The sequence below is a fragment of the Oryctolagus cuniculus genome, chromosome 18 (genome assembly GCF_051225735.1).
Source record: "Oryctolagus cuniculus isolate XC-2025 breed Fujian yellow rabbit chromosome 18, ASM5122573v1, whole genome shotgun sequence".
NCBI lineage: Eukaryota > Metazoa > Chordata > Mammalia > Lagomorpha > Leporidae > Oryctolagus > Oryctolagus cuniculus.
Genome location: NC_142884.1, coordinates 26,343,385 through 26,370,615, shown reverse-complemented (window position 1 = coordinate 26,370,615; position 27,231 = coordinate 26,343,385). Strand labels below are relative to the sequence as shown.

Below are 27,231 nucleotides of genomic sequence, written 5' to 3'. Positions count from 1 at the left end.
CCAGGGCGCCTGGTGGCTAGACTAATATCAGACAAAATAAGACTTTAACATTTTTTTTTTATTTGGAAGCAGAGAGAGAGCACTTCGGTCTGCTGGTTCACTCCCCAAATGCCCAGGAAAGCTGGGACTGGGCCTGACCAAAGCCAGGAGCCAGGCACTCAGTCCACGTCCCCCCAGCGGTGGCACGGACCCAGTTCTGCGAGCCGTGGTCACCGCTTCCCAGGGCATGCCTAGCAGGAAGCTGCGGTCGGGCCGGCGCCAGGTGCCCGGGCAGCTGTGACCCCGCAGCCCCCGCTCCGCCCCAGGACAGCACAGCGCCAGTCGCTCTCAGCTGAGGTGGGGATCGCACTTCCAGAAGGAACTGAATACATCTCAAGAGACAGGGTAAGAAGCACAGTATGGATACAACGTTGCTCTCTGGGTTGGACACAACGACCGACTTCCGTGTTTCCTGTGGGAATCCGAGGCGGAGCACCACCCAGGCCGCCCAACACCCCTCTTCCCCCATCTGGAGGCTTTGCGGCTCGACATTCTGAGATTTACGAAACCAAGCTCTGTAGGCTCCACCCATTCGAAGAGCAGTAAGCCAGTGTTTTATTCCCAGCCGCGAAGGGACGCGCGCTGGCTCCGACACCATAAAACCACCGTTCCTTTTGGAGTTGTAGCCTTGGAGGACAGGAAACCCTACATCAGCTGCTCAGAGCACCGACAGCCTGAACCACCAGCCTCTCCACTCTGGTGACTGAATCCTGACTCCGTCCATCCATCTCTCCGAGCCTAGGGACGCACTGTCCACCATCTTTGACTCGGTGTGGAACTGCGAGCGCTGCGGCGCCCTTACCCAGAGTGCTCTGCGCCGCGTCGGCAGCGCTCATCCAATGAAAGCGCAGGAGACGGGCGATTAGCGTTCGGAGCGAAAGAGAGGGGGCAGGACTTCCGGCGAGGCCGTCGTGCTGGCCGTTTGCGGGCTGGTTAGATGTTCTAGAGCACAAAGCCAGGTCAGAGGCAACAGGAAGTGGACGGATCAAGAGGCGCCATCGTCAGTCTTTTGCAGAGGTGGGTTTGAGGCTCTGAGGCTCATGGCGACCCAGCGTTGGGGCTGGGATGGAGGTGGAGGTGCTGTGGGTTGCGGTTCGCGGCTCAGATCACGGTGCCTTCGCCGACGGACCCTGCAGAAATCGGTGTTGCGACTTTTGGGCCCCCACCCTGGCCCCTCACACACACAACACAATCTTGTTTTCAAATCCTAAAGTCCTAAGTTATGGGAGTTCAGGGCCCTGCAGGCTAGGCCCTAGTGTCTAGCACAGGAGTGGGGGTACGTGTAGATTTTGCCCCCATTTCTGAAAGCCAGTGTAATGAGGCACGGAAGGGCGTTACAACCGGAAAGATTAGCGTGTGCAAAGGCTGGAGGAGCCCCCAATCTGGGAGCATTCCTGAAAGCCTGGGTCCACGTGTGTCCTCATGGGTCAGGGTGTGAAGAGAAATGACGCCTGGAATGGCAGAACAAGGCCGTGTACGTCCTGATGGTGTGGGGTTGTGAACAAAGGAGGGACACGGGCTGAGGGACACGGGCTGCAAGAGGAGAGAGCAGATCAACACCCCGGGGCCACTGAGTCCTTGTCCAGAGTCACAAAGCAAATAAGAGGCAGCACTGGGGGCTGGAGTGCAGAGGTCATGCAGTCACTCCAAGGTCACCTGCTTCCAGGTCTGGCCAGGGGTACAAGAGACAGCGGAGCCTGTGGAACCCGTCTCTGCCTACTTCTCATAGCCTTTCTCTTCCTGCAGGTTCCTATGGCCACGGAAGTGCATACGCCCCCTACGCAGGTGAGTAGACTCTCACTGGTCACAACCCCCGCCCACACACCTTGGGATTCAGCCACTGTCCAAGTCCTTGGGCCAGGGGCCTCTTTTTCTTAACTGTTTTATTTTTAAAATGTGTCAGTGCAATACTTGTACATTTTTATGGGGTGCAGTGCAATATTTCAACACATCTACATAGCGTGCGTAGTCACCCCACTGTGCTGTGAACACTAAGATCTGTTACTTCCGTCTGAGTTTTGGTGCCTGTTACCCAACCTCCCTCAGCCTCCCCATGCTCCCACCATGCTCCCCAATCTCTGGTAATCACTGTTCTAAATTCAAATTGACTGTTCTTTCAACTTCTATGTATAAGAGACAACGTACAGTAGCTGTCTTTCTGTGTCTGGCCTGTTTCATAATGCCCTCCATTCCATCTATTTCCTGGCAGACGTCAGGATTTCACTCTCTGACGTGGCTGAATGCCATTCCGTTTCCTTTGTACACTCATCTGTTGATAAGCAGCTGGGTTGCTGTCATATCTTGGCTGTTGTGGGTGGGACTTTGGTGAACATGGGAGCACAAGTGTCTCTTTCATGGGCTGATTCCATTTCCCAGAAGTGGGTCACATCCAGTATGATCTAGTGTGTTCTTCATTGTGGCCAGATGGTGAAGTGAGGTGGAGCGGGGGGATCGTGGTTAGAGTGACCTCAGGTCACGGTGGTGGCACTGTTAGTGTGTCAAGAAGGGGAGGATGGGGCCTCTGAGGACGGGCCCTCTCTCTGGGGCATCTGGCTGGGGAGCGTGGGCATTATAAACACTACTGGGTGTGGGGACTGACCGTAATGGGCCCGAGCAGGGAACGGGTGGCCTGGTGGGTAGCCACAGCTGCTGAGGGCAGTGCAGGGGCGCAGGAGTGTTAGAGGAAAGACGACGCTGAATCTGCTTCTTACTCACAGCTCTGTGGACTCTCCAGGACTTTTAGGTGACCCGGAAGTGTTTCACCCAGGCTGGTGGATTTCCCCAAGGGCCAGTGTAGTTATCTGGTAGAGCCACTGCGAAGGCAAGGGCAAGATCTGAAGTCTGCATATCATTCTGATGGCTGAGATCAATACAAGAAACAGAACCAGGCAGTAAGGTGTTCATAGCAGGAGCTAGGGCTGCCCCTGGCAGTGTAAGCCACTGGAAATCTGCAGTAGCCCTCTGGGATCTACCAAGCACTCTCCTGATGCCATGTGGTGACGAGCACTTGGGGAAGAGGCCAGGGAAGGCCTGTAGTGTGGGCAGGAAAGTAGAGTAGCAATGGGTAGAGTAGCAATGGGAGGTACAGTCTAAAGAACGATACGCACATGGAGAGGGAGTATGAACAGATGTCCCAGCGCCCTGCCACAGATGAAGGCGAAGTCCAATTTGGTTATACTTGGAAGGCTTCGTCTCGGGAGACTTTCTGGTAATTTCCTGGTAGGGTTAAGAGTAGGGCCCTGCCCGGCAGACCCAGAACTTAAATCGTGTCCATCCACTGACTTGCTCATTGTTGCTGAGGGCCAGATACGCTGACCAGTGGGGCCGTGGGAGGGAGCAGTCACAGCTGGCACCAGGGTCTGATATCTCCCCTGAGTTGTAAGCTCGGGAGGAGTGTGGGCAAGCGGTGGATTACGGAGAGATGGCTTGGTGGGCCTCTCGAGACAAGCGGTTGGTGACGTCACCTGTCCCGATTGCAGCCGGAGTATATGACCTTTGAGGATGTGGCCGTGTACTTCTCGTGGGACGAATGGGACCTCCTTGATGAAGGTCAGAAACTCCTGTACTGCGACGTGATGCTGGAGAACCTCGCGCTCATGACCTCTCTGGGTAAGGCCCTCACGTCTGCCCCAGTGCCTTGGGTGAGGCGTTGCCTTTGCTCTCTTCCCCAGACACAGCTGCAGCCTCACATGGGGACCCTAGGGACTGCCCCAATTTTCTTTTTCTTTATTTTGAGCAGGGTGATAGATGTAGGCTCACTGTTTTCTAGGACAGAGCTATTGTACTGTCCTACCATTTCCTCAAGCACCCCCAGTAGCTGCTGCCCCAAAACCTTTCAGTGTAGGGGGTCAGGAGTCTTGCAGTTGGATTTTTGGATGCCACGTTTCTCTCCCTGGCCAGGTGACCCCTCCATCCCAGGTTCCACTCCCTTCCTCGAGCTGGCGTAAACACGTCTGCTTGAGTCAAGAATGGCCATCAGCAACATGGTCACTCTTTGTGTCCTTCAATGAGACTCCCTTTGTAATATTTGTTTTAAGATTTTTTTTTATTTATTTGAAAGAGTTAAAGAGAGGCAGAGGCAGAGAGAGAGAGAGATCTTCCATCCACTGGTTCACTCCCCAGATGGCCGCAATGGCCAGAGCTGGGCCGATCTGAAGCCAGGAGCTTCTTCCAGGTCTCCCACAAGGGTACAGGGGCCCAAGGACCTGGGCCATCTTCCACTGCATTCCCAGGCCATAGCAGGGAGCTAGATGGGAAGTGGAGCAGCCGGGACTCGAACCGGTGCCCAGATGGGATGCCGGCACTGCAGATGGCTGCTTTACTCACTATGCCACAGTGCCGGTCCCCCCTTTTCCCACTCTTGACACTTTGTCAGTTTGTCATTTTTGTGATTTTTGGCCTGGGGCTAATCCTGAGCTCCCTTGGTCCCACATCTCCTCCATATCTGCCCACTGCTCCCTCTCACAGTTTCCCCCCGCACGGGCTCACACATACTGTGCTATGAGATGCACACATATCCGTAAGGTATCTTTGAACGTGAGCTCCTGTGTTTGGAAGTTGGGTTTCCTCGGGCCTGCAGTCTTCTACACAGCCACCCACGTGTCAACACAAGTTCTGCAGACCTCTGACAGGGGGTCAGCGTAGACCCTGCAGCTCCTCTTCGTGCTGCGCTCCGTCCTCTGTGCTCTGCCCGCTGAGGCTTGTCCCGAGCTGTGACTCTTGGAAGACCATCACCGAAGGGCAGCTGCTTCCTCAACCTCACCCAGGCCTCCTCCTCCTGAAAACAGTCCCGCGAGCTCACACAGACCCGTTCACTGGTGCGCGGATGGACACTGGGAGGCCGCTGCACCCTCTCGTTCAAGTCCACATGCACCTCACTGCATTTCTTTGCTTTCAGGTTACTGGTGTGGAGCGGAAGACGAGGGAGCGCCGGAGCAGAGCGTTTCTGTGGAAATGTCACAGGTCAGGATTCCCAGAGCAGCTCCCTCTCCCCAGAAAACCCAGCCCCACGAGATGTTTGTCTTGGTCTTGAAGGACATGTTGTGCTTCGCTGAGGACAAGGGGACAGAGTCCAGGCAGAAAGCACACACTTGGGACATGGTGGAGATTCCTTCAGTATAAACCCTCACCAGCTGGGTTCCAGTACAGGCAGATAGTTCAGGAGGGCTGCGGATAGGGCCTTGTTTATGAAAGGCTGCAGATCCCGTGTGCACAGAGTCCTTTACTTCTGGGGAGATGGGCAACTATTTCCTGGTCTGTTCAGGCCTCCTCCACACCAGGTCACGTAGAACAGGAAAGGCCACACAGCGCCACCTAGTGTGGGAAAGCCAGTCACAGTGAAAAAAAAATCGTTAGAAGTACAATAAACGCAGGAAGCCTAGAGCTGTTAACGCTATGGCGCAATCGCATACTTATTCGGGGAGAGTTGGCGCTGGAGAAGAGTGTGGGAGTGCTCAAGTCTGTGAAATACCTCGACTATAAACCTTCCCGGCATCAGAGAGTCTACCCTGGAGAAAGAACGTAGGAATTCGATGAATGGGAAAAGCCTTCAAGTGAAAAGACTTGTTCTTTGCCAGTGAATTTATACTGGAGAGAGGCCTTGTTCGTGTACTCAGTGTGGACTTGTTTTAGCCAGAATGCCAGCCTTACTAAACAACAGAGAATTCACATTAGAGACGGGTCTTGGGAATGCAGGGAATTGTGGAAAGTTCTTGAAACAAGTCCATGTGCATTCAACACTGGAGTCACAATGGGACAAGATCTTGAAAGAGCAGCAAATGTGGGAAATTCTTTAGCCAAGGCGTCAGCCTCTTTAATATAAAAGTTCACACGAGAATAAGGCCTTATGAGTGTGACAGATGTCGGGCATCCTTTTGCCAAAGCTTTGGCCTCTACACTGGAGTGTCTGGGGTGGAAAAAGGTCTGTGAGTGTAAGGAATGTGGAGAATTTTCAAACACCTGCCTTGTTCAGTGCTGACACTAGAGAAAGGCTTCGTGATGTGCAGAAAAATACAGGGAAGCTTTCATTTCCAGATCCACTTCAGTTCATTTTTTAAAAAGATTGATTTCTTGGGATTGGCATTGTGGCACAGCAGGTTAAGCCACCGCCTGCAATGCCAGCATCCCAAATGGGCACTGGTTCTAGTCCTGCCTGCTCCACTTTTGATCCAGCTCCCTGCTAATAGCCTGGGAAAGCAGCAGAAGATGGCCCAGGTACTAGGCCGCTGCCACCCACGTGGGAAACCTGGGTGAAGCTGCTGGTTCCTGGCTTCTACCTGGCATTCAGGGAGTGGACGAGCAGATGGAAGATCCATCTCTCTCTGTCTCGCCCTCTCTCTGTAACTCTGCCTTCCAAATAAAATAAATCAATCTTTACAAATAAACCTCTGAAAGCTTATCTTCAGCTGATAGGAGAGAGCCTTCAGCCGGAGGCTGCCCTCGCTCAGAGGAGAAAGTCCATGGTGGAGAGAGGCAGCAGAGCCGGAGCCAACACCAAACAGGCTTCAGCCAGGTGGGCTTTGTGAGGGCGGTGACTTACGAACATCTTCGCCCAGGCTGACCCATAACCTCACTGAGCACAGACGGTCAGGGGGTCGCCATAGACACACAGGGACCGTGCAGGCCCCTGGTCCAGCATGAAGACACTGGAGGAAGCCCCCTGAGGCCCACTTCTGCCTGAAACGGAAGCCTGCCCACGCGGATGTCCACAGGGACGAGACGCCTCCTAAGTTGCAGTTCAGTGGAAAGCTTTCAGGAGCTGGCATGCGACCTCTGCCCTTCCCAGGCGCCTGGCCAGATGCAGCCGACTACGAGTGTCCACTGCAGAGGCCGGGTCTCAGTCCTGCCAGCTGGCGGGTCCCCTCGGTAATGACTTTCAAGCTGCCAGCATATTACTGGAAGTGGGATTGAGAAAGATTCGCAGAATGCCTCATTATAGTCTGTGTCTACCAAACTCATAAGAGAGCCACACATAAACCCAATAACAGATAGTAACAAAATAATGAGGAAGCAACAAGTTTTGAGTTTTAATACTTTTGGTTTTCTAATGTCTTTATTAAGCTATAGTGGACTTAAAATGAATGTACTTGAAGTGCACAATTTGGTGTTTTGACACATGCTCACACTCCTGAAGCAAAAAAATTTCCTCTTCTTCTTTTTAATCATCCTAATTACCATAAAATCATTGAGGCAAAAACATATTCTGCCTTTTTCAGTAGATATTTTCAAATGTCTGGAAAAGACAATGTTATGAAGCCCTAGGATTTGGGCCCAGCCCTCCATTATTTTTTCTTAAAGATTTATTTATTTATTTGAGTCAGTTACACAGAGAGAGAAGGAAAGGTCTTCCATCTGCTGGTTCACTCCCCAATTGGCCGCAGTGGCCAGAGCTGCACCAATCCGAAGCCACGGAGCCAGGAGCTTCTTCCGAGTCTCCCACATGGGTGCAAGGGCCCAAGCACTTGGGCCATCTTCTGCTGATTTCCTAGGCCACAGCAGAGAGCTGGATCGGAAGAGAAGCAGCTGGGACTCGAACTCACGCCTATATGGGATGCTGGCACTACAGGCAGCAGCTTTACCCACTGCGCCACAGCGCCAGCCCCCAGCCCTCCATTGTTTATCACCTCATGGCCAGGATGGGTTCATCTCTCTCCCTGTGCACCTCACATCACACTATGTAATTCCTAACCTGTCGCTAATGCATTTCCGAAAGGTCAGGGCTTCAGCACCCCAAGTAAAAATCCTTTACAACATCTAAAATACATGATCAGAGCTTAGATTTCTCAGTTGTTTCAAAAAAATGTGTTTGTTCTTTAAGGGAGATTGATTGTGATCAAGGTCCAAAATGTACCTGAATCGCTTTCAACAGGCATGCGTCTTGTGGTTCTTAACCTGCTACCTAACCTCCTTTTCATTCTTATTTACTTGCTTGCTTAGAAGATTTGTTTATTTGGGGATTTTTAAAACTTGTTTATTTATTTGAAAGAGAGAGACACACGTACACACACCTTCCATCTGTTAGTTCACTTTCCAGGTGGCCACAATGGCCAGGCTGAAGCCAGCAGCCAGGAGCTTCTTCCAGGTCTCCCACATGGGTAGCAGGCACCCAGGCACTTGGGCTATCTTCTGCTTTTTCCCAGGCCAGGATAAGAAGTGGAGCAGCCAGGACATGAACCAGCACCGGCCTCACCTGCTATGCCACAATGCTGGCCCCAAGAATCCTTTATTGTAAAAGGCAGAGGGAAAGGACTGGGGGTGGAAATGGGGAAGGGAGACAGACAGACAGACAGAGGTCCTCCATCTGTTGCTTCACTCCCCAAATGACCACAACAGGTAGGACTGGGCCAGGCCAAAGCCAAGAGCCAGGAGTCCCATCCAGGTCTCCCAAGTAGGTGTCAGGAGCCCAAGTACATGGGCCATCTGATGCTGCTGTCCCAAGTGCACGAGCAGGGAGCTGGATCAGAAGTGGAGCAGTCAGGACTCGAACCATCACTCTGGTAAGGGACGCTGGCTTCACGAGTGGCAGCCTAACCAGCTGTGCCACAATACAAGCCCCTGTTTACTTGGTGAAGCTTCTGGGTGACTTGTCCAGTAGAATCCCATGTGGGAGATCAGAACGGAGTTCCTAGCTCCTGGCTGCATTTGGGGAGAGAACCAGCAGATGGAAGATTACCCCCTGCTGTCCTCTCTCCTCCCAAATAAATTAAAATTCATCAAAAAAAACCCCATTTCCTCCTATGAGACGAGGGAGGTGGTCATGTGTATGGTGAGTGCCCAGTGCCCCAGGAAGTGTCGGCCGTGGTGGGAGCTCCGCCCCTCTGCCCACGTCCACAGAAATATGTTTGGGTCGGATAAAGTCAATTTAATAGCAACTAATATCGGAAATTCTTCCTATCCATGATTCCTGAGGTGATGAAGGAGCATGAAGTTTACACACATACACAGACCCCAGAGAGCCGGGTTCAAATCCTGCCTCTCCTCATTAGACTGTAAGTGCTTGGGACAACCAGCTAAGGTCACTGACTGGGATACAGAGAAGACAGTGATGTTTATCTCACAGCTCTGGGAAGATGGGCAAATGTCCCAAAAACATGGAGTCAAAACAACTAATTCAGATGTTCGAGACTCTATTTTAAGAAGTAGACAACATGTGAGAACAGGTGGGTTCTTTAAGTGGAGAGATGGGCTGTCTGGGAGAGGATGAAAATTAAACGCTAGAAATTGAAACAGTTGTAACAGATCAGTGCCTTGATGGGCTCATCAGCAGACTAAACTTGGCAGGGGAAAGACTCAGCGAGCTTGGAGGTAGGTCAATAGAAGCTCCCCAAATGGAAACTTTAAGGGAATAAAGAATGAAAACTATGGATGAGAATATCCAAGAACTGTGGGACAATTATAAAAGGCACATAATAATACTAGGAGTCCTTTCTCTCTGACCTTCCCTTTCTGTCTGTAACTCTACCTTTCAAATAAGTTTAAAAAAAAAAAAAAAAGGCAGGGGTGGTGGTGAGCGATGCAGTGGCATAGTGGGCTAAGCCTCCGCCTGTAGCCCCAGCATCCCATATGGATGCCAGTTCCCCATATGGACACCGGTTCTAGTCCCAGCTGCTCCTCTTCGATCCAGCTCTCCGCTATGGCCTGGGAAAGCAGTGGAAGATGGCCCAAGTACTTGGGCCCCTGCACTCAGAGGAGAGACCTGGCGACAGAAGCTCCTGGCTCCTGGCTTCGATCTGCTTAGCTCCAGCCACTGTGGCCATTTGGGGAGTGATCCAGAAGATGGAAGACCTCTCTCTGTGTCTCTCCCTCTCTCTCTCTGCAACTCTACCTGTCAAATACATTTAAAAAAAAAAATTAGGATAAGAAACAGAATGGAGCAGAAGAAATATTTAAAGTAAAAATGAATAAGAATTTTCTTTTTTTCTTTAAGATTTTTTTATTTATTTATTTGAGAGGTAGAGTTACAGACAGTGAGAGGGAGAGACAGAGAGAAAGGTCTTCCATCCGCTGGTTCACTCCCCAGATGGCTGCAACGGCCCAAGCTGTGCCAATCCAAAGCCAGGAGCCAGGATCTTCTTCCCAGTCTCCCACACGGGTGCAGGGGCCCAAGGACTTGGGCCATCTTCTACTGCTTTCCCAGGCCATAACAGAGAGCTGGATTGGAAGTGGAGTGCCGGGACTCGAACTGGTGCCCATATGGGATGCCAGCACTGCAGGCAGTGGCTGTACCCGCTACGCCACAGTGCTGGCCCCCAAGAATTTTCCAAAGTTAATTGCAGCCACCAACCACCTATCCAAGAAGTACGTAGAACACCAACAAGATAAATACCAGAAACTCTGAACCCAGGCATATAATATTCAATCTGCAGGAAACTAGGAAAAAGAAAACATCTTGAAAGAAACCAGAGAAAGCAGGCAGTAATTTATAAAGGAACAGGTTAAAACTTATATTGGACTTCTCTCCAGAAACCAAACATGAAAAGAGTGAAATGTTCGGTATTGAAAGAAAAAAAAAAAAACCCTTCAACCTAGAATTCTGTGTCCAGTAAAAGTATTCTTTAAAAGTGAAAGAGAAATAAAGACTTTCTTTTAAAAAAAAATTATTTATTTGAAAGGCAGAGTTACAGAGAGAGGTCGAAATAGAGAGAGAGATGGTCCATTTGCTGGTTCACTCCCCAAATGACTGCAATGGCCGGAGCTGAGCCGATCCAGAGCCAGGAGCCAGGAGTTTCTTCCAGCTCTCCCACATGGATGCAGGGGCCCAAGGACTTGGGCCATCTTCTACTGCTTGCCCAGGTGCATTAGCAGAGAGCTGGGTCGGAAGCAGAGCAGACGGGACTCTAACCACACCCAATGGGATGCCCGCACTGCAGGCCAGGGCTTTAACCCGCTGAACCATAGCACCAGCCCTGGTAAGGACTTTCTTAGACAACCAAATCTTGCAAGAAATGTTTAAAAGAAGTTCTCCTGAGAATAGGAAAATTATTTAATCAGAAATTCAGTAAGGAAGAGTGCTAGAGAAGAATGAGGAAAGATAAAATATAATTTTACCTTCCTTTTTCTTAATTGGAAATGAGGCTATAAGACTAATTACAAAATGAACTACGAATACGCCCTGCACTGCAGTTAATAAAGATGTGCAGGTTAACAGTTCTGACACTTCTGTACATGTATACTGGGATTGGACTAGTAAGTAAACGGATGGTGCATGGTGGGGACCAGGATTTCCCTGTAGGAAGAAGAGTTTATAGTTAAGCAAGGGGAGTACTCCAGAATGAGCCTGTGGGAATGGATTAGTAAGAACTCATGTTTAATTTTAGATAGACACAGATGTTTTATATATAGATATATAGAGAGAGATAGATAGATAGTCAGACAGACAGACTGACTGACTGACTTTATTTTTTTTTTTTTTATTTTTTATTTTTTTTTTTATTTTTGACAGGCAGAGTGGACAGTGAGAGAGAGAGACAGAGAGAAAGGTCTTCCTTTGCCGTTGGTTCACCCTCCAATGGCCGCCGCGGCCAGCGCGATGTGGCCGGCGCACCGCGCTGATCCGATGGCAGGAGCCAGGAGCCAGGTGCTTTTCCTGGTCTCCCATGGGGTGCAGGGCCCAAGCACCTGGGCCATCCTCCACTGCACTCCCGGGCCACAGCAGAGGGCTGGCCTGGAAGAGGGGCAACCGGGACAGAATCCGGCACCCCAACCGGGACTAGAACCCGGTGTGCCGGCGCCGCTAGGCGGAGGATTAGCCTAGTGAGCCGCGGCGCCGGCCCTGACTGACTTTAAAAAGTGTTCAGGGCTGTTGCTGTGGCACAGTGGGGTAAAGCCCCAGCCTGCAGCACCGGCATCCCATACGGGTGCCAGTTCAAGTCCTGGCTGCTCCACTTCCAAACCAGCTCTCTGCTGTGGCCTGGGAAAGCAGTAGAAGATGGCTCAAGTCCTTGGGCCCCTGCACCCACATGGGAGATGCAAGAGGAAGTTCCTGGTTTCTGGCTTCTGGCTTTGGCCTGGACTGGCCCCGGCCATTGTGGCCATTTGGGGAGTGAACCAGCAAATAGAAGATTCATTCATTCTCTCTCTCTCTCTTTCTCTCTCTCTCTCCTGCCTCTCCTGCCTTTCAAATAAATGAAATAAGTCTTTTTTTTTTTTTTGACAGGCAGAGTTAGTGAGAGAGAGAAACAGAGAGAAAGGTCTTCCTTCCGTTGGTTCACCCCCCAAATGGCTGCTACGGCCAGTGCGCTGTGCCAATCTGAAGCCAGGAACCAGGTGCTTCTCCTGGTCTCCAATGGGGTGCAGGGCCCAAGCACTTGGGCCATCCTCCACTGCCTTCCCAGGTGGCGGCAGAGAGCTGGACTGGAAGAGGAACAACTGGGACAGAACTGGTGCCCCAACCGGGACTAGAACCTGGTATACCAGCACCACAGGTGGAGGATTAGCCTAGTGAGCCATGGCACCGGCCAAAATAAGTCTTTTTTTAAAAAATCAGTTTATTTTGTTGTAAACAAAACTGAAATCTGTGCATAAAAGGGGTAGTCAAAGACTTCTTGAAAAAATCAGTACTTGGGGCCAGCATTGTGGCACAGTGGCGCAGCAGGTTAACACTCTGGCCTGAAGCGCCAGCATCCCATATAGGCGCTGGTTCTAGTCCTCGCTGCTCCACTTCCAATCCAGCTCTCTCCTATGGTCTGGGAAAGCAGTAGATGATGGCCCAAGTCCTTGGTCCCCTCACCCACGTGGGAGACCAGGAAGAAGCTCCTGGCTCCTAGCTTCTGATCAGCCCAGATCCGGCTGTTGCAGCCACCGGGGGAGTGAACCAGCAGATGGAAGACCTCTCTCTCTCTGCCTCTCCTCTCTCTGTGTAATAATATGTATTGGGAGGAAGAAGAGGGAGAGAGAGGCTGGCGCCGTGGCTCATTAGGCTAATCCTCCACCTGCGGCGCTGGCAAGCGGGGTTCTAGTCCCGGTCGGGGCGCCGATTCTGTCCCAGTTGCCCCTCTTCCAGGCCAGCTCTCTGCTGTGGCCCAGGAAGGCAGTGGAGGATGGCCCAAGTGGATAAACCCGGCGAACACTACTTCTGTCATGCTGATGCTGTGTCCCCTTAGAGTGCCATGATGGCACTCTACCTCTCTGATCTTCCTCCCTGAAAATCCACAGCTCCCTTAGAGAACACAAAATCAATGAACAAGCTCCAGTAGAGGGGTGTCCTGCGATGCAGTAGGCTGCTCTGACCAGTGCTCTCCAAGCTGTGCAGGTCACCAAAAGCAAGCAGAGCCTACGCCTCCTCACCTCTCCCTCCCCTCCACCCCTTCCCTGGGAGCTGTTGTTTTACATCTCCCTATCTCGCTATCAACTCTTGTTGTTTTTAGGATTCCACACATGTAAGTGGTGTCTGGCCTAGCTCACTGAGTGTAGTGTTCTCGGGGGCCACACTGTCATATGGCAGGACCTCCCCTTTGATAAGATTGAATAATACTCCATTTCATGCACGGGACTTCCAAAGCTCAGGGAAAATGGAATTAAAATCTAAGTTTATATTGGTGCAAAAAATTATAAGAGTGTGTTTATTTATTTATTTGAAAGGCAGAGTTACAGGGAGTGAGACAGATCGATCTTCCATCTACTGGTTCACTGCCCAAATGGCCACAACCACCAGGGCTGGACCAGGCCTAAGCCAAGAGCCCAGAACTCCTGTGTGGGTGGCAGGGGCCCAAGTATTTTTGTCTTTCTTTGTCATCCTCCCTCTCTTACTCTCCCTTTCAAATAAATAAATCTTCAAATAATGATAATAATGATGCATCAATGTTGGTTCCTTAATGTTAACAAGTGCATCATACTAAGATGTTAATAATAGGTTCAGTTGTATGTGTAAGAGGGTATTCATATGGAAAACCTGTATTATCTACGGAACTTTTTCTGCAAATCTGAAACTGCTGTAGAAAGTAACGTCTAGTTATAAAAAGAGAAACTTACAAATTCTGAGAGAGAGAGAGAGAGCGCCCTTACATAAGCCAACTACTCCAGTGTTTGCTTTTGGAACATTCTCTCTTTCTCACAATACCTAGTGAACTGGGAATTATTATTTTTATCAGTGAGGAAGTTGAGGCTGGAAGAAATGAAGTAACTCCCCCAAGACCGTGTACCTGGCAAGTCTTGCTTGCCGGAGGCCAGACTGAAATCTGGGAGTTTGGATCCAGAGCTGGGACTTATGGACAATCAACCACAGTGTGCGAACCTGTCAATGGGTGCCAACACCCAGAGCAACCCAGTGAGGTGCAGCCCTGCTGCTGTCACTTCCCCACTCCGACACACCGGAGCACCTACTGGGTGCGCCTTGCAGTCACCACGGTCTTGTCCTTACCTGCATCATTCTCCCATAGCTTCCTCCACTGAAGGTTTTTCACTTTGGCTCAGGTGCACTAGGCCCAAGGGAAGCACCCGCCTCCACAAATAAGCTCAGCCCGGAGCTCGGCTCATGAACGTGCTCAGTGATCCAGGCCTTGGGTCTCTTTGCACCTTTACCAGTGTCCAGAGAGCAGGCTATGGTCTCATCCAACAGTCCCAAAGCCAACGTAGCTTTCTCTATTTGACTTTCCAGGTGTTGATGACCTTCAAATTGTTGGCCATGACCTTCACCTGGGAGGAATGGAGGCAGCTGGACCAGGACCAGAAGCACTTGTATCAGGAGGTGATGATGGAGACTTGCAGGCACCTGGTGTCGCTGGGTAGGGCTCACCTCTCTCTGCCTCCATTTCTCTCTCACTCGGGCCTGGAGAAGGCCTTTTGGAGCCCAGTTGTCCTCCTACCCATAACTCCTGCTGTGTCTTCATCTTACCACCTCTTTGCTGACCTCCCTGTGTCCGGCCAGGCACTGTGAGGACTGGAAATCAAGAATTAAACCAAGCCTGCACTCACTCCGATGCCTGGCACACTGGCCTCAGTCTCAGCTCCTTGTTCTGAATCTTGAGGGAAACTGACTGGCCGAGCGTTGTTGGTTTAGGCCCCCGCACAGTCCAGTCAGCCAGGGCCTGTAAGTGATGGATCATTCTCCAGAAGGCCCATGAGTCAGGCTGGCCAGCTGGCCACTCTCCAAACCGCACATCTTCATTAAAAGGCTGCGCTGTACCCCGTGCTTCCTAAGGCCTGGCCACGCTCCTTTGCAGCTCCAGATGACTTTAGGGGGCGCACTGCCCCGAGAAAGCTGTTCTTTTTCCTTCTCTCCTGCCTTGTGGCTGTTGCCAGGACAAAGTCTTGGTGGGTGATGAGACGTTGAGTCCCCCCTCACCTTTGCCGCAGAACCCACTCCTAGCACAGGCCAGGCCAGCTACGCAGGCGTGTGGAGCCGACCACACTATCTTGATGCCACTGTTGTATTTTGGGGGTGTCCTGTTTGTGAAAGCATTTTCCTACTTACAAGCAGTACAAGATTATTTATGAATAAATCAAGTAAAGAGTGCGTGAGCCTAAAGAAAAGCAGTGTGTAGTACCGGCCATAGCGAGCGTCCCCTCCGCACTGGCCACGCGGCAGGCCCTGTCCCAGGGCCCACGCTTCCTGCTCCACGAACTGAAGTCTCACGATTTCCCTTGGGAACTGTAGATTTTCCCCAAGCTACTGGCTCTGAATTCAGCTCTTGGCCTGCTAGGAACCCGGTTCCCAAAGACAACATATTTTGGCATGAAGAACTTTAATGCACTCGTTTCTTTGAGATGCATCTTACATCCAGTAAAGTGTGCAGTTCTAAGCATCTAGCTCCGTGTACCTTCTTCCCGCGTACCCACCACCTGCATCGAACCCTGGAGCATTCTGGGTCCCAGCAGGCTCCCTCTGCCGTTGCCTACTCAGTTTCCCAGAAGACACCGCTCTGCTGGCTCCCCTGCCCATGGTTTGGATCGGCCTCTTCCTGAATGTTACATGAACGGGTGCACACAGTGTGCACTGCCTCGTGTCTGGGGTCTCCAGGACTAACTTCTGTCCTGACAGTGGTGATGCAGCCACTCCCTGCTTTATACAGCTTCCCTGTATTTCACTCTACACCCCCTCACCTCACAGCTCCACAGAGCAGAACATCCAACATTTCCCAAAGAAAAGGGAAAACAAGTTAGGAAGCCGGGTGCCCGTCAGTATACACCTCCCTGCATGCCTGGAGCTTTGTTAGAGCCACTCATGTCCAGGGTTCAGCCCCGGGGACTTCGTTCCATTTGGTCCAAGCCAGGCATCCCCAGCTGATTCTGGGACCAACAGGCTGAGATTCACTGACGTGGGTCATTTAGAGAAATGTTGCCCTCTTGGGACCCCTTGGCTGTGCACACGGAGAAAGAGGTCGCCCCTGAACCATGATGGATTCTGCAGGATGGAAAGCAAGACAAATGGGTGTTCCAAAGACAGTCATCGCTGGCCTGAAGATGGGGCCTTTGCTCTTGATTTCTAGCTTATCGGTCAGCATTGTCTTTGCATGGGTGGGACTAGCGTCATTCCAAGATCTTGCTCTTGTCTGGGACACTGTACTGAACATAGATTCCTTTTTGCCTTTACCCAAATGTTTACTGTCTGTTTCCCCATCATCAGGGTATCGTGCTCCCAAACCAGAACAGATGCACACGCCGGAGAATGAGCAGGATCTCTGTGTGGTGAAGAGAGGCCCCTCCTGAAGTTCCTGCCCAGGTGGGTGGCTGAATGCCGGCAGGGGAAGGAGTCCCGCACCCTGCAGACCAGTCGGGACCTCTTGTCTGGGAAGAGGGAAGCTTCTTGTTGTGACCTCCTGAGGGCTTGAGAGGCTGTGCAGCCCGCTGACCTACTGTTTTATCCCCGTTAGACTCCCCCCTCCCCGCCACTGCTGGGGGAGTTTATTCTATTAGGTGAAAGTAAGGCCCTAGGCTCCATGCCTTGGGCTTAAACCTTGGCTTTGCCCATCTAGCCTTGCGAGCCTGAAGGTGTTGCCTCATCTCACCAGTGTAGAACTTGGCTAACAATGTTGGTTGCTGTAACGGAGAAATTCTGTGATCTCAGCAGCTCAGCAGAGGGAAAACTTTCGTTTGTTTTTCGTTTCCTCTTTCATTGCAAGATACATATAGGCGAACCAGAAGCTCCGTACCACACAGTTATTCGGGGAACAGCGTTCCTTCTGTTGTCAGCCTCTGGCTTCATTCAAGGATTCCCTGGCATCATCTAGTCCGGTAGAGGGAAGATGAGCGAGGAAGGAAAAATTCATGCCTCCTTGCACTCCGGTGTTACCATTGCCCCTCCATTGACAAAACTGGGCATCGGCCACGCCTGGATCCTCAGAGCCAGGAAATGGTCTAGCTGTGTGCCCAAAGGGAAAAGCAAATGGCTCTGGCAAGACCTGCCCCGTCTTCTACACTCAGCCCACATTTAGAAAGTGAGAGTGATGGTTTTCAAGCTCACTGTGTTGTTTGGGGACGTAGGAACGGCGGAGGATAGTGCCTGCGGCAGAGTCAGCTTGTGTTCTGTTGTGCACACAGGAACGTTCATCACAATGATTCATGCGGTAATGCACCTTCATTTTCCCCTCTAATTTCTTTTAATTTTTAATTTTATTTTTAATTGACAGATAATAATCATATGTACTTGTGGGGCACAAATGCGATGTGTTGATACATACATACATCGTGAAATGATTGAATCAAACTCATTAACAAATGCATCACCTGGAAATATTCAAAATATGCTCTTTTAGCAATTTTGAAATATATAATGTATGAATATTTATTGTAGTCACATTCTCCACAACAGATCACTAACGCTAACTCCTCTTGTCAGACTGAAATTTTCTACCCTTGATCAACATCTCCCCTCTCCCATCCTTTTGCCACCCCTACTGTCCCTGGTAACCACCATTCTACTGCCTGATTTTGAGAGTTTGAATTGTTTAGATTCCACATGTGAGTGGAATTTTGTCTTCCTGTGCCTGCATTATTGAGTTAGCATAGTGTCCTCCAGGTTCATCCCTGTTGTCACAACAGGATATCCTTCATTTCCCAAGGCTTAGTATTATTCCATTGTGACTATATACCACACCATGCATCGGTTGATGGACACTTGGGTTACTTCCATATCTTAGCTATAGGCCTGCAATGAACATGGGAGTGAAAATATAGCTTCAGCATACTTATTTCAATTCTTTGGATATATACCCAGAAGCAGGGTTGCTGGGTTACATGGTGAATTCCATGTGTAGGTGTACAGGAAGTATCCGTACTGTTTTCCATGATGACTGTATTGATTTACATTGCTCCCAGTAGAGGACATTTCCTTCTGGGCTGACATGATAAAGAACCTTTCTTCCCCGCCCATCGCTCCAGCTGTGCTCTGCTACCCTACCCTGCCTTCTTCATTCATTTTTCTGTCCATATAAACAGGCATGCATAGTTGCTCTTGTCAGACACCCAGAAGCAATCGTTCGTCCATGCCCTCCTGCACTTGCTGTCCTGTAAAACTTCAAGGAGTCTCTTGGCCTTGTGGGTCCCACCTCTGGTCTGCCGAGGGCACCTGGAAGCCATCCCTGTACAGGCCTCCCTCCCTGGCCGACCCCAGGCTGCATGGCCAGTGCGTTTCTGGCCAACCCCTCCGCAGCCCCTTGGAGTCTGTTCCCTATGCTCCCCGACTCCTCAGTCTCGTGCCTCCATGTGACTGTCTCAAAGGCACTTCCGACTCCTCCTGCCATTTGCTAAGCTGTCGTGAGTGACACTGCCTGGTGTTGAGGAAGCTGAGACACAGGAAACGGTCTCAGACAGCAACTGAACATCGCAACCCAAGCCACACCATCAACCCAGCCATCCTGTCCATTCTATGTCACTCTCGTCTCCCGGATCCATCAGCTCTGCCACTCACACCCTAGTCTGTGCTACCATCAACTCCTACCTCCATCACGCTAGCAGGCTCCCAGCTGATCTCTGCACGTAAACGTCTCTGTGGCTGTGGTCAGCTCTGCCTCCTGCGTCAACTCCCCTAGACACCAAGACCTTTCTCAAAACCTACGCCGTACCCACAGCTGAGGGGCAGATGTGCAGGAAGAAGAGGACCCTGATTGCTAAGAGCTTGGACCCTGGGTGTAGATTGGGGTTCTAGCACTTTCTGAGCCATGCCTGTCACCAGGCCTTGGGCATGTCACTTCTTCCTGGGCCTCAGCTCTCCCCTCTGTGGAAATAGGACAGCCACAGTTAAGGGAGCAGACACCACAAAGAGGCTTCACCCCTGCAGGATGTAGACGTGAGGCCAGGTTCAAAGGTGGGACACAGTATCCTGCAGAAAAGAATATCTTGTGCCAAGATCCTGAGGCCAGCAGAGCTGGGCCACTGCGGCTAGAGAGGGAGAGTGGCTGGGGGTGAACGAGAGGACATGGAGATTGACGCGCAGGTTTCTGAGGGTCACCAAAACAAATTTGTGTTTTATCCTAACTGCTCTGTGAGGCTGTGTGAGGGTCTTGGCAGGCCAACAACATGCCCTGTTTTAGGAGGCAGAGTCAACAGACTATGTCGATACCTGGGTAATGGCGTGAACGGCTTTTCCCAGGCAGTCTAAAAGACAGCCCACTATAGCCGTGATTCTTCAGGACACGCCCTGTCTTTTTTTTTTTTGACAGGCAGAGTGGACAGTGAGAGACAGAGACAGAGAGAAAGGTCCTCCCTTACCGTTGGTTCACCCTCCAATGGCCGCTGCGGCAGGCGCACCACACTGATCCAAAGGCAGGAGCCAGGTGCTTCTCCTGGACTCCCATGTGGGTGCAGGGCCCAAGCACTTGGGCCATCCTCCACTGCCTTCCCGGGCCACAGCAGAGAGCTGGCCTGGAAGAGGAGCAACTGGGACAGAATCCAGTGCCCCGACCGGGACTAGAACCCGGGGTACCGGCGCTGCAGGCGGAGGATTAGCCCATTGAGCCGTGGCACCGGCCACGCCCTGTCTTCATGTTGCCGTTTCTGTGTCAGCACGCAGTAACATGGTGAGGCCTGAGTGACGCCAGAGGCCACCATTTCTGAAGCAAAGAAAAGTCAGAATTCGTCCCTCGCCCCATGACAGTCACCTGAGCAGTTCCGTTTTGCCATGGTCTAGTTCTCTGACAAGAAGGGAGCTTGTCCCTGCCCAGATTAGATCGTACCAGGAAAGAGACCTTGAGGGATGATAGGGACCAGCATTGTGGTGCAGCGGGTGAAGCCACCACCCACAACGCCAGCATCCCACAGTCACCAGTTCACGTCCCGGCTGCCCCACTGCCTATCCAGCTCCCTGCTAATGGTCTGGGGAAAGCAGTGGAGGATGCCCCAAGCGTTTGGGCCCCTGCCACACAGGTGAGAGGCCTAGATGAAGCTCCTGGACCCTGGCTTCAGCACTGGCCATTGCAGCCATCTGGGGAGTGAACCAGTGAATGAACACTTCTCCCTCCATCTCTCCCTGTCTCTGTGAATAAATAAATGTTTGAAAAAACAGAAGTGAAACTTCAGGGAGCTCCATTCCCAGCTACTTGCCAACCATTGCTGAAGGCAGCCTGGAAACCTCTGGGCCTTGGCTCCTGCTCTGTAAGCCAAGCCAACACAGCTCAGTGGGCCGCCGTGCCCGCTAAGGGCCGCAGGGTCTGTGCGCGTGCTTGCTGCGGGAAGCGCTTAGCAAATGGCAGCTGTCGCTCACTGTCCTCACTCACAGCTTCCCCGGCTATGCTGTCCTTTCCACTCCACCATTTCCCGCACAGAAGATGCTGCTGGCCTGGGGGTCCGTCAGATACAGCCGCACTGTGGCCTCCTGGCGACGCGTCAGCTGCTTGTAGGCCTCAAGGACTTGGCCACCACCCCAGTGGCCTTCGACATGACATCTTGGTACCCACTGGCCAAACCCAGCACACTCTGCCCACCTCCTGGTTCCTTTATCGCTCTGGGAATAGAGGGTGGCTGAGGAAGCCATGGAATTCATTGTGCTTTGAATGGAAATCAAATCCCCTGATGGAAATGGAAGGCCTCATAAAAGAGCCGTAGGGCCAGTAAAGCCCACCGCGTGCTGACGGGAGCAATCCTCTCCTGCTCACGAATAGCAGCGGTGCCTGCTGTAGAGCCTTGAAGCACAGCCTTTCATCTGGTGGATCTCTGCTTCACTGTTCTTGGTGGATTATTTCCAGTGCAAATTGTCTCTCTTCTAGTTTGAAAGTGTATATTCCAACTCTACTTAGTATTACCTAAGCTAAAAATCACAAGCACTAATTTAACATGCTAGAGCCAAGGTTTAAATATTTTATCTTCTTCTTGGGTGATATTAAGAGACTCAAAACCTTAAGCTGTTCGTCTTCTACACGTGTGTGTTGCTCAGGCCATATGTGGTAATTCCACCCTCCCACCGCCCCAAGGCAGCATCAGCCATGCTTTACGGAGACCACGAGTGTTCTCTTTAATCCACAGGTGCACCTCCCTCGGAGCTCCACAGCCGTCCTCACAGGTCGCACCTGCGGTCACTTGCGCTCATCCTCCTGTAAGAACTTGATTTTATTCAGGTTAATTTTCCATTAAACTTCTCATGTAGTTTTTATTTCATGTCCTTTCTTCAAAATCACTTTTGCCATGTATAGAAATTTGGATTAAAGGTTATTTCTTTAGCAGTTTGAAAGAATCCTTTTGTTTTTTAAAATATTTATTTATTTATTTGAAAAGTAGAGTTATAGAAGCAGAGAGAGAAAGGTCTTCTGTCTGCTGGCTCACTCCCCAGATGGCCACAACGGCCTGAGCTGAGCCAATCCGGAGCCAGGAGCTTCTTCCGGGTCTCCCACATGGGTGCAGGGGCCCAAGGACTTGGGCCATCTACTGATTTCCCAGGCCATAGCAGAGAGCTGGATCGGAAGTGAAGCAGCCAGGACTCGAACTGGTGCCCATATGGGATGCTGGCTCTGCATGCAGCGGCTTTACCCGCTATGCCACAGTGCTGGCCCTTTGGATGAATCCTTTTCACTGGGTCCATCATTCATAATTCTGTATTATAGTGCGTAGTGACAGATGTAGTATTGTCCATTACCTTGAGATCTTGGCTAGGAAAGGAACTGAAATTGTAACATTTAGATAGGAGCAATGACTATATGGAATTTAGAGTTGTCACAGACAAGGAAAGGCGAAAATATATGTAGAAAAGATAATACGATGACTAGCTGGGGACCAGATTGATGAGCTGTGCTGGGAGCTGGCCAGGTGCTCAGCCATCACCCCATTTTCTCTTCCTGGCACCCAGTTCCCCCGTACTTGATTTGGTGCTCATTGGAGGACTGCAAGTTCAGGTAATGGGCCGACTGAATCTTAATGAGGCTGGTACGTGGTGACTCTGAGTCACCGAACGTTAGACCGTGCCATCCCATGGTCAAGCATTTGTACCTGGATGTGGCTGCCCTGCAGGCCAGCAGGGAGCCGGGAGGGGGGGCCATAAACTCTCCTTTCAAACATGCTTATCTCCACGTCTGTCATGTTACTGTATCTGATGAAAACAACTCCCTATATATTCTGAAATACCCCACATACCAGGCCCAGAGCTTCCTTGGTGTCTCTCTGCCCACCTCTCTATCGTCACGTGAGCTGTTGGGTGGTCTTTGGGGAGAGGTGGCCATTGGTTTTCCATGGCGGCTGCTGGATGAGGCTGAGAGACTGCTGTATGGCGGTGTGATGCCGGACCTCACACAGCCCTGCTGGGAAAGACCTCCACAGCTACGCCAGGGACCTCGGCCCGTCCCTACCGCCTCCTGTCCCCCAGAGTCAGCTCTGGCCTTCTCCCAGCTGAAGCGTGGCAGCGTCTTCCTTCCCCACGTTGCGGACACGTGTGCTGTGGGCACCAGGGCTGCGTTATGGGCACTACTCTGGACAGTGCCTGCCTGAGCATCCCCAACAGCTGCCCCCTGAGGCCTGCGGGGAAGTGCCTGGAAGCCAGGGGTCCAGGGGGCAGCCCAGTGGCTCCCAGTCTGGATGCTTGTCCAGTTCCACGCGGGTCTGTGACTCGGGCTCTGTGCCTTTTTATTTGTCTGACTGTATTTGTTTGTTTGTTTTGGCTGATGTGCCTGGAGTCTGGCCATGCCAGGAATTGTAGGCACTCACATCATCAGCTCTCGCCTGGATTGCTGGATTTGCTGCTGCGAGACGCTCCTCCTAGTCGCTGTGCTGTGCTTCGCTCTGCTGTTTCTTCCCAGGCGTCTGTGGTCTGAGCACGTGCCTGTTTGCACTCAGTGTTTTCACTTTCCACTGTGCTCGCCTCTGTGGGCCGTGGTTTACATGGGAGCCTTCTGTGTCGGGCCCGGGCTGCCCTGTGGGCTGGAGGAGCAGCAGAAGGGCAGGGCTCCCGCACTGTAAATTAGAGACGAATGATGACCCATCCGATGCTCCGTCACCAACTAGAAACCAGGCCAACTCCACCCTCCGCCTAGGGCTGCACGTTGGCAGGCCTGGGGAGCCTAAGTTTTGGATCCTGTGGTCTGTGAGCAAGTGTTTCTGTGTTGTGGGAACGTGTTTCCCGGTTTTCATTCCGAGCCCTTTTCCCCATGGGAAACAGGAATTCCAAGCAGAGGCATCAGTAGTGTACATGAGAGCAGAGGACTTACTGAAACTGAGGGGGTGAGAACACACTCAGGTAACCCCACAGGGAGAAAGGCTCGCCTGACAGGCACAGAGCTGCACCAGCCAGAGTGTGGGAGAAGGCAAGGGGGGAGGTGCTCCCCAGCCCAGCGGGCACCTGGATGGGGCAGGGGGCGGTGCCCTGACTGAATACACCAGTGAGGGGGAGTCTGGGCGTGGCTCAGTGTCCTGGGGTTTTCTGGGTGCTCCCATGGGCCTCCATGTGGAGTTCAGCTCACAGAGGTACGCAGGGCATCTCCTCCTTCCTGGCAGAGACACAGGTGCCTCACGGGAAAGTGGCTGCAGGGCTGACTGCAGGCCTAGAGACAAGAGTTGTGGGGAATCTTCCAGTTCATTTTCCCCTAACTCCCTGCCTGGGCCCCATAGCACTTTGGGCAGTGTATGTACCCACAGATCATGAAACCACCTTGCATTCACTGTTAAAATAAAAACTTATGTGAGCCAAGTGGTATTAAAAAAGTATTTTTACATAAAAATTGTCAACATACTCAGGAGCCCCCTTGTTGAATCAGAGGGTCTGCGTAGCTTGTGTTTAGGCAGATATTACCAACGGCTCAACGGAGTATCTCGGGCTTACTTCCCACAGCGTATCTGAGATCCTTGCCATTACGTCTTCAGTAGCACTAATATAAAATAACAATGACAGCAACGGATTCTGTCTACTCAGCATTCTGTTCCAGGCCCAGCGCTAAGCACGTTTTAGTTACCTCTTGATACAGGGGGACTTGGCAGGAAGATGAGATAGGAATAGATGAGCTGCAGGCTTTTTTTTTTTTTTTTAATATTTTATTTGAAAGAGTCACAGAAAGAGGTAGAGAGAGAGAGAGGTCTTCCATCCACTGGTTCACTCCCCAGATGACCGTCATGGCCAGAGCTGCGCCGATCCGAAGCCAGAAGCCAGGAGCTTCTCTGGGTCTCCCATGTGAGTGCAGGGGCCCAAGGACTTGGGCCATCTTCTACTGCTTTCCCAGGCCATAGCAGAGAGCTGGATTGGAAGAGGAGCAGCCGGGACTAGAACCGGCACCCATATGGGATGCCAGCGCTTCAGGCCACGGCATTAACCGACTGTGCCACAGCGCAGGCCCCAGGTTTTTCTGCACAGCCCTAGACTGTAAGCCCAGCCCCACCTGTCACTCCAGTTCACGCACTTTCCCATGACACACCTGTGTTTCACTCGGGACCAGGAAGAAGGAGATGCCACGATGTATACAAGCAGGTGCCATGAGTCTCCCAGAAAACCCCCATGCACACTAAACTCCACCCAACACCACCCATTACAGGACCACCCCCCACCCCCGCCCCATAAAGGAGCATTTCTCCTCCTGCACTCACTGCCCTCACCATGAATGCATTCTCTCTCTCTCTCTCTCTCTCTCTCTCTCTCTCTCTCTCTCTCTCTCATTCTGGAACTATGTTTATGGCGCTGTTTTGAATTCTTATCTCTGAAGAGACAAGAACTTGTTATATAAAAACCGGGAAACACCTCCCTAGAACACTTGAACGAAGAAGCCAGTGTTATCTCATTTACTCACGGTTCTCAAAGGTGGTCCAGCATCAAACACAGAGCTGGGCCCTGATTCGAGGTGGGGTCTGAGAACTTGCATCAAATTCCCAGGTAATGTTGATGTGTCTGAAGGCTACTGCATGTGGGACCATCTAGAGTTAAAGGACTACCTTCATTTTTCTTATAAATCTCCATCTCAAGCCTCGGAGTTAGAAAGTGCTGGTGCAAGTCTACACAGAAAGGAACAGCAAGGCACCGCTTACCTGTTAAAGGTCTGTCTTAGAGGGTGGGTCATTGCCACAAGTAGCCACGGAAATCTGTGAGCGTCTCCTTTAAGAGGAAGCGAAGCCAAGCCCTGTTTGAGACCTTAGAAGCTATTTAGAGACCAGGAAGTCCGCTCCAAGTGCCACCGGGCTTGAGGCCAGAAACTACATTACCCAGAAGGCATTGCTTTGTGCGTCGCGGGCGCTGGCCAATGACGGACGACGGAGAAGGGCGTTTCCCGTAGCAGAGTGGGCGGGGCTTCTTGCGCTGCGCCTCAGAGCGTCACTTGTTCCCGGCTGATCCGTCCTTGGCAGCCCAACGCGGGCTGCACGCACAGCTGAGGTGGCGTCTCACACCTTCCGAGACTGAGCAGAGGAAAAGCGGCTTACGCGCTGGTGTGCGAGCCGTGCCCGCCCCCGAGGGCTGTCCGCTGGCACTTGGCACTCACAACGCCCGGGGTTGATGCCTTGGCCCTTGTGCGCCCTTATTCGCCCCGCGGAGACAGAGTTCCGGTTCCGCCCGCGGCTGGGTTGAGGCGCTGGCAGAGACGGGCCAGCTTCAGTAATCGCCACGCCGGCCTGGCTCCGGCCACTGAGTCCCGTGGCGGCGCCGGCGCGGAGAGTGGAGGTGGCGCAGAGCCGCGCGCGCTCGGTGCTATGCTCGCAGGGTCCCTCCTGCCGTGACGTAGTGGTCCTGGGACCCTTCCCCTTTGCCTTTTAATGCCCTTGGATCTGGGGGTCCGCAGGGGAGCTGAGTCGTTTCCAATTCCGGATCCCGAACCCTGGTCGGGGATTTTAAGAAGAGTTACCATCTCTGGTCGCTGTCCCCGGCTTCCGATCCCTGGGGTCTACCATAGTGATATTAGGGCAGGCGGTAGGGGCGGCAGAGGGGAGGCCCGGCTCCTTCGCAGGTTCCAGCCTCATGCGAACGCGCGCCCTGGGAGGCGGCAGCCGAGGGCTCCCGTGCCTGCCACCCACGGGGGACTGAGGCTCCTGCCTGGCTGTCGTGGGCGTTGGGGAAGTGAACTAGGGTCTTTCTCTCTGCCCTTTAAGTACACCTGCGTCTCCCACGTGGGTAACAAGGACCCAGACACTTGGGCCATCCTCTGATGCTTCTCCCAAGCCATTAGCAGGGAGCTGGCTGGGAAGTGGAGCAGCCGGGATGTGAACCGGCGCCCATATGGGATGCCGGCGCTGCAGGGAGGGCGGGGTGCTTACAGGCTACCACAGCGCGGCTCCGGAAGTGCTGCTTTTCCAATAAGAGTAGAGCTGGCGCCGCGGCTCACTAAGCTAATCCTCCGCCCTGCGGCGCCGGCACACCGGGTCGGATTCTGTCCCGGTTGCCCCTCTTCCAGGCCAGCTCTCTGCTGTGGCCAGGAAGTGCAGTGGAGGATGGCCCAAGTGCTTGGGCCCTGCACCCCATGGGAGACCAGGAGAAGTACCTGGCTCCTGCCATCGGATCAGCGTGATGCGCTGGCCGCAGCACGCCGGCCGCAGCGGCCATTGGAGGGTGAACCAACAGCAAAGGAAGACCTTTCTCTCTGTCTCTCTCTCTCACTGTCCACTCTGCCTGTAAAAAATAAATAAATAAATAAATAAATAAATAAAAAATAAGAGTAGAAAGTCCTTTGCGTCCCCGGAAGACGGGATAGTGACTGCATTTACCTTCGCAGGCGCCACCTGTTTATTACAGATGTCTTGGCTTGCAACTTAACAGTAGTGAGTCCATTTTCCTGTTTAACAGTTACTTGTATTTAAAAAGTGATTCCCCTTCGATGCTCATTACTGATAGTGTCCTGGAATGTTGTGTCTCTGGGGATATAAACGGAC

The 27,231-nt window shown here is 52.0% G+C and overlaps 1 protein-coding gene and 1 long non-coding RNA gene across 5 annotated transcripts; one reads left to right on the top strand and one right to left on the bottom strand.

Annotated features, from left to right (window-relative positions):
* The first annotated feature begins 550 nt into the window (after positions 1-550).
* Positions 551-21,559, top strand: LOC127482616 (zinc finger protein 530). Of its 3 annotated transcripts, none has more exons than XM_089318816.1 (7): positions 551-1,056; positions 1,786-1,824; positions 3,519-3,648; positions 4,937-5,001; positions 14,633-14,722; positions 16,601-16,696; positions 21,433-21,559. In XM_089318816.1, exons 2-6 carry the CDS (start codon positions 1,792-1,794, stop codon positions 16,664-16,666), a joined length of 384 nt encoding a protein of 127 aa, XP_089174942.1. In that variant the 5' UTR covers positions 551-1,056; positions 1,786-1,791; the 3' UTR covers positions 16,667-16,696; positions 21,433-21,559. The 3 variants fall into 3 exon arrangements, with proteins under 3 accessions (XP_089174942.1, XP_089174941.1, XP_051686943.3); XM_089318815.1 differs by lacking the exon at positions 21,433-21,559 and adding an exon at positions 17,458-17,476 and having other exon boundaries at positions 564-1,056; positions 14,633-14,759; XM_051830983.3 differs by having other exon boundaries at positions 569-1,056; positions 14,633-14,759.
* Positions 21,560-24,398: 2,839 nt separating this feature from the next.
* Positions 24,399-26,897, bottom strand: LOC149120889 (uncharacterized). Of its 2 annotated transcripts, XR_016225149.1 has the most exons (3): positions 25,851-26,865; positions 25,402-25,767; positions 24,399-24,619 (listed from the first exon to the last, which is right to left on the bottom strand). It is a non-coding gene; the product is annotated as an uncharacterized LOC149120889 (long non-coding RNA). The 2 variants fall into 2 exon arrangements; XR_016225148.1 differs by having other exon boundaries at positions 25,402-26,897.
* Between the last annotated feature and the right edge of the window lie 334 nt (positions 26,898-27,231).